General features: G+C 36.5%; 1 protein-coding gene across 1 annotated transcript; it reads right to left on the reverse strand.

Annotated features, from left to right (window-relative positions):
• Positions 1 to 1,102: 1,102 nt before the first annotated feature.
• Positions 1,103 to 6,563, reverse strand: scpp1 (secretory calcium-binding phosphoprotein 1). Its single transcript, XM_088648546.1, has 5 exons — positions 6,394 to 6,563; positions 5,850 to 5,917; positions 5,723 to 5,746; positions 3,782 to 3,817; positions 1,103 to 2,911 (listed from the first exon to the last, which is right to left on the reverse strand). The coding sequence occupies exons 2-5, from the start codon at positions 5,913 to 5,915 to the stop codon at positions 1,403 to 1,405; spliced, it is 1,635 nt and encodes a 544-aa protein (XP_088504672.1). The 5' UTR covers positions 5,916 to 5,917; positions 6,394 to 6,563; the 3' UTR covers positions 1,103 to 1,402.
• Between the last annotated feature and the right edge of the window lie 279 nt (positions 6,564 to 6,842).

Below are 6,842 nucleotides of genomic sequence, written 5' to 3' on the forward strand. Positions count from 1 at the left end.
ATTTTTTAAAGGCCTAGTTAGTAAACCAAACTCAATAACTCCCAAACGCACTTATTACAACCTCAATTATATAATAACATTATATATATACATATTGTTTTTATATTATTATAAATGAATAATGCTAATAAAATATTTGTATTATTATTTATATAATGAAAGAGTAGCTCAGGATGCTTATTTTTATTTTCATGGGAATAGACAATGGTGTTCACACTGCCATGAATAAGGATGTAGAGAACAGCTCCCCTCCCAACTGCCAGATGGCGCTCTGATGCAAGATGTTTAAGGAACAGACCAGTTGGGTGTCCAGCTACTATTCCATTGCCTTTAAAAGTCACCTTTGACCTTGGCTAAGGTTCTGGCTCTCTCTTGTGCTTCACTACCAACCTACATATGTAGATGTCTTTTCTCTTTGCTGCTCTCACCCAGACAATGGAAATCATCTAGCTGCAGGTAACCATGCTATTTTTGGTCGTATATTTAGTCTTAAACCACTGTTATATTACTTTGTAGGGCTGAAGTCATTCTGTTTACTTATGCTTCTGGGAAAGAATCTCATCCTGTCTTTGTATTTAGTGGGCAATCACAGCACTACCACACTGTTATCGTAGTGACAAACACTATGAATTGAAATTCCTGGACGAAAGCTATTTTTGGGTGGTCGGATGTATTACCTTTTCCGATTAAAAAATAGTGAATTTCTAGTTGACTGTGGAAGTTACCATGAAGTACCAAAGGCAAAAACAAATAAGCTTCATCAGTTGAATTAAGTGAAAGATTTGGGGAGCCCAGAATGCTGAGGTCTAGAGTGGAATTTAGGAAGGGCACCATAGTTAACACCAGTACTCTTATGAACACTAACTAATACTGCATATTCAGTGATTAAGCATTTAGAACCTCATTTTTAACTTCTCATCCGAAGAACTGACCATTGTTCATTACATTGTCTTCTATCATCATACTATTTTGTCCAGTTCATTGGTTGTTATGAATGTACCAGCTTGGAAAAAGGAGTTGGTAAAAATAATAACAACAATAATGCATTATATTTAAGTCAACAAAAATGCAATCTAACTACAAATAATACAAGAAACGTGACTTAATATTTGATGTTTATTTAACATACTATACTTAACAATTTTTACATATTCCACAAAATGGACATTGACAATGAACCATACATTATAATACAATATTTATACCTAAGCTCCTTTGCTCTCATAATCAATACCTCAATAAACCATAATACTACACAACCTTGTATCTAAATATTTCTATTTTGTGTCAAAAATAGTAAAAAACTAAATATCTTTGACAGCAATACTTAAATTACAAGATCTGTGATTGAAAGACCCATGTATTTCTTTTTTATTTCAATGATCCTTCAAGATTATGGTGTTTATTTCTTCTCCTGACTGCTACTGTTATGATCAGAGCCATTATCTGAGTGATTGGAGGTGTTGCATGAGTCACTGGAGTCTGAGGAGTCAGAGTCACTGGAGTCACTTGAGCCACATGAGTCACTGGAATCACTGGAGTCACTGGAGTCACTAGAGTCACTTGAGCTACACGAACTGGAATCACTGGAGTCACTAGAATCACTGGAGTCACTGGAGTCGCTTGAGCTACATGAAGAGCTGGAATCACTAGAGTCACTAGAATCACTGGAGTCACTTGAGCTACACGAACTAGAATCACTGGAATCACTGGAGTCACTTGAGCTACATGAAGAACTGGAATCACTAGAGTCACTAGAGTCACTTGAGCTACATGAGGAACTGGAATCACTAGAGTCACTAGAGTCACTGGAGTCACTTGAGCTACATGAAGAACTAGAATCACTAGAGTCACTGGAATCACTGGAGTCACTGGAGTCACTAGAATCACTGGAGTCACTTGAGCTACACGAACTGGAATCACTAGAATCACTGGAGTCACTAGAGTCACTAGAATCACTGGAGTCACTTGAGCTACACGAACTGGAATCACTAGAATCACTGGAGTCACTAGAATCACTGGAGTCACTTGAGCTACATGAAGAACTGGAATCACTAGAGTCACTGGAATCACTGGAGTCACTTGAGCTACATGAAGAACTGGAATCACTAGAGTCACTGGAATCACTGGAGTCACTTGAGCTACATGAAGAGCTGGAATCACTGGAGTCACTGGAATCACTGGAGTCACTTGAGCTACATGAAGAACTAGAATCACTGGAGTCACTAGAATCACTGGACTTGCAAGAGTCACTGGTGTCTTTTGATTCTCTGGAACTTTTATTGGCACTAGTGTGAGATGAAGAACCACTGGGATCATCTCCCTGCATGCCTTCGTCGTCAAAGTCATAGTTGTCTATTGTTTCTTGGAAGGTGAATAGATCAGCAGCATTCTCTGCTTTATCATCGCTACGTCGTTTTTCATAGGGTGTCTTACTCATTTCACGTTCCCCAGGCTTTGCAAATAAGAGCACTTCATTATCTTGGGCTTCTACACTTTTCTGAACACTAAAATATTTAAGATTTCCATCTCTTGTATCTGCCCTAGTGCTTTCAAAACCACGTACTTCATTTGTGAGATTTCTAATGGCAGCCGTGTTCTGTACATTTCCCTCTATGACAGGAACTCTGATTTCATGATTTACTTTATCTTCACCATAGCTGTCATCACCACTGAAGTCTCTGAATATGTAACTGACATAAGTCGTTGTACCGTTTTCAAATAAACCAGCGTCTCTAATACTCAAAGTGTCTCCTGAACCACCATTGTCACCAGACTGCTCCTCAGAACTGCTGTCAGAATCCTCCTCTGAACTACTTTTTGACTCAGAACTGCTTTTAGAATCCCCGTTTCCTCTCCCAGAAACATCTCTATCCAGGCTGAGAAGAGTGATATTCCCACTGAAGTGGACCTAAGTTGAAAACAAAATAATAGCAGACCTGTGTTAGTTTTAACTCATCATATATTCAATCATATCGCATATCCTTTATGCCCTATTCATTTAATGATTTCTATATATAAATCTAATTATACCTTTCCGGTTTTGGTATATTTGATGGTCAAGCGGTCTTCAAAATATATTTCACTGACAGTGAAAAATAAGGACTGTATTTTCAAATAATTATTTGAGCATGTAACAATCTAAATGTGTTCCGGCAAACCTAGGTTTTATATCACAGTTCTGATGTAATTATACAATGCTATGGGCACATGAAAACGATAGAACTCAATTTGTAATGTGCAAACCAGTGACCATCAAGTATACCTGACCTAAGGCTAAGTCAAGCCCATTAACCCCAGAAGTGATATATGTCTCCAAAAGGACTGTACCACTTAAAACTCTTTCAAAAGCCTGGAATCTGCAATGATAGAGCATGATGGTATAGAATGAACAGCAGATAGGGAATATTCTAAGTTCTGAATGGATGCTAATGGACTGGTGTACCCCTACAGGAAGAGAGCAGCCGTGTCTTCTCAGCTTAACCTGCCAGCCTTTACTTCTAGACTATGGGATAATCTCTCGTTTGCTACAGACCTCACTAGTTTAAGCTAGTTAACTAGTCACTAGTTCACATAGCAGCTATGGAATTCAGAATGGAGTGGTTGTCACTTCTAAACTGTAAATCGGCACATTGATATATATAGTAATATTTAAATGGGCACGATGGGTACACCAAAGAATGAAAACCTTGATTTACTGTTGTTTAAAGGACAATGCATAATGCATAAATGTGTGGTAATTAATTTGACCAATAATGCAATATCTACACGACATTCTTACCTCTTCTTCTATGGCACTGCTGTTTTTACCACTTGCCTGGGAGGAAACAAACAGAAAATAAAAAAAACTACTATTGCAAAGTACTGGAAAGCAAAGTATACAGGATGTCAATTACTGAATCCAACTGCAATCAAGATAAAACTGATACTGATGCATATGGAAGATTTACAGTCTGTTGTCAGAATATCAAACAGTTCCTCTCTATTTACTGCTACAGGAGAACATAAGAAAGATCACAAGGACACTTGACCAATCCAGAAAGCTCTGCAGCGATTAATTGATCCAAAGATCTCATTCGCCCTTTTCTTTAAAGAAGCCTTTGGTTTTGCTTAAACACAGTTTTACTACATTTTCACATGTACTTTTGTGTAGTTTCCACTTGTGCTCCATGGTTAATGTTTCCCTGTTCATTCTAAAGAAATCTGTACACAATAAATGGTCAACTTTCTCTTTTCTCAAAAATCCTCAAACTTTTTTGAGGACTTTGAATACTTGAAACAGGTGCCCTCATAGTCTTTGTTCAAGACTACAAAAAGTGGGTCTCCTTGAGCCTGTCAGTGTAAGATATTCCCTTAAGGCCCACAATGTATCTTGTGTAGATGGCTTCCAGCTCAGCAATATTTTTTCTCCACTGATGTGACTAAAACAATAAACAATATTCTAAATGAGGGACATACTAGTGTATTATAAAAATAGAACATACTGTAGAAATCCCTTTATTTAAATTCTGTGCTTTTACCTATAAGTCCTATCCTTTTGCCTGTTTAATTGCTTTCCCATATTTTCTAGATGGTGTGTCAACATAAACTACTAAGTCTTTTTTCATATGAAGTATATTCTAGATCAGATCCCATTTTGTATTTATAGTTTTTTACTACTTGCAATCAAAACCCTGCTCTGTTCTACATTAAATGTCATCTGCCAGGTGTTTTCAGTCTTGAATTTTATCTAATTTAAAAAAATAATAATTTTGCTGCTTCTACAGTGTTGGCTTGCCCTCCTTATTTATCATCTGCAAACTGGTTTATTAACTATACCAGAATTTAGATAATTGAAATAAATTAAGAAGAGCACTGGTCCTACAGCTGATCCCTGTGGTACTCCACTAATTATAATCGCTAAATTTATGCATTCACCCTTCGTCTGTACTGAAACTGGTTATTTAATAACCCGTCTTCAAGTCAAACACACATTTTTCTGAATGCTTACCACCACAAATTTAAGAATTAATCATTAATTCTTAAATTCTTAAAAAGCCTTCTGAAAATGTACTGTAAATATGCCACATCATATACTCTATATATAATGTTTATCCATTGCTGTTGTAGCTTGTTAAAAAACTCTAACAAGATAGTTAGGCAAGACTTAACTCTTCTTAATCTGTGTTGACTATTATGATATAATTTTCACAAAGGTGGTCTTATGGTGTATTTCTAATAATTATTTTCTTAATAGAAATCAGACTTATTGATCTATAATTACTTGATTCAGTTTTCTCGACCATTTCAGTGATGGGTACTTTGTTAGTAATTTGCCAGTCTCTGGTACTACTTCTGTCTTAAATGCCTCAATGCCTTCTGAATAACCGAAACAGAAGGATTTTTGCAAAGACTTTTCAAGACTTAACATTATGAGTATTGTATTGCTATTTTCTGTGAGCTCTGTCAATGAATCCAGTCTGCCTTTGGCTCTATCATTGTTTAAAGTATATTAAATTTAATCTGACATTTATGATTATTTATAAACAACAAATAAAAGCATAGCATGTATATATGCTATACAAAAACCAATAGACTTTTTCAGCTAATCAAGCTATCTGTTTCCTGGATGTGGAGAAACTTTCCCAGTATAAATAGAATACATTTGAATACTGACAGATCTTAGCTGACCTATACTTGTAAGACTTGCTATTTCATTAAATTAATGATTTACTGTACTTACAAGAATGACATCTTCTTGGGGAATCTAGAAAATAAAAAGGCCATGAGATGCAATTAGATCTGAAATGTCTGCTTTTGAATTCAAAATTAAACAGGTATTATTACACTTAAGTACAGCGATAACTTACTGGAAGTGTGTAGCCCACCCCTAACAAGCAAAATAGAAGCAAAATGGTCTTCATGATCCTGCTCATTTCTGTGAAAATAGGTCATAGAGCACAGTATTAATAACAACACTCTTCCAACAAATATTGTTGATAAGATGAAAGCTATGTCTTTAAATCATTGAAATAGGTGACACACACCTGTGCTTTAAAAGGACACATGCAGTTCAGTGATGACATAGTTCTAACACAGTGCATTGTGAAGTACAGTACATATGAAGGAAAAAAAATGCTTTCAGGCATTTAAGACCCCATCAATGTTAACCTGCATCTGTATAAGGTAAAAATGCATGCAGTAAGTCCTGTTTGCTCTTTGAACTTGGTTTGGACTGATGGTAAATATTTTGCAAAATATGTAAAGCAAAACAGGTGACTGTGATGTTCTCTGCTCTCCTCTGCGCTGTTTGCTCTCCAGAAAATTGGAGGCAAATGTAATGATGAGAAGCAGATCAAAATGCAGTATTGCACGTAACAGAAATATTGAATTCAAGGCAGCCTTTCTCCTTACCTTACAGTTTTGCTTAGTGGCTATGGGCACTTCAGCTCTGAGAAAGCTGTTTCCAGGAGCAGGCAGGTCTCCTTCTATGGACTGCGAGCTCTTCTTGATTGGTGGTTTTTTAAAGGGCCTCAGGTAGAACACAACAAATCTCTACACCGTGACGAAAGCAAGGCTGTAAGGTGTGACTAACTTTCACTTGAGGGAGGGAAGATCCCACACACTCCTTTGTCTTAAGATATATTTACCCCCCCCCCAAAACAAGCTCCTATGACCAAATAATAGCTAAGGAGGTTTCTGCTTGATTGGGGGCCTTATCAAAGATTTATGTTTTGGGCTCTAAATGTATATAATTACCACAAAAAAGTACTGTAAGGAGAATATATATTAAACCAATTTCCACCTTCACAACTCCATTACTTACTCCATTACTGCAGTTCCTTTAGGAAAATATTTACATT

The sequence above is a fragment of the Lepisosteus platostomus genome, chromosome 1 (genome assembly GCF_059453375.1).
Source record: "Lepisosteus platostomus isolate fLepPlt1 chromosome 1, fLepPlt1.hap1, whole genome shotgun sequence".
NCBI lineage: Eukaryota > Metazoa > Chordata > Actinopteri > Semionotiformes > Lepisosteidae > Lepisosteus > Lepisosteus platostomus.

Bases quoted from the DNA above. Each gene is read 5' to 3' on its own strand.
- scpp1 (XM_088648546.1), bottom strand. From the start codon at position 5,915: ATGAGCAGGATCATGAAGACCATTTTGCTTCTATTTTGCTTGTTAGGG. The intron at 5,747-5,849 runs GTAAGTTATCGC...TTTATTTTCTAG, and splicing joins GGGTGGGCTACACACTTCCA to ATTCCCCAAGAAGATGTCAT. The intron at 2,912-3,781 runs GTAAGAATGTCG...TTTTCAACTTAG, and splicing joins GCAGTGCCATAGAAGAAGAG to GTCCACTTCAGTGGGAATAT.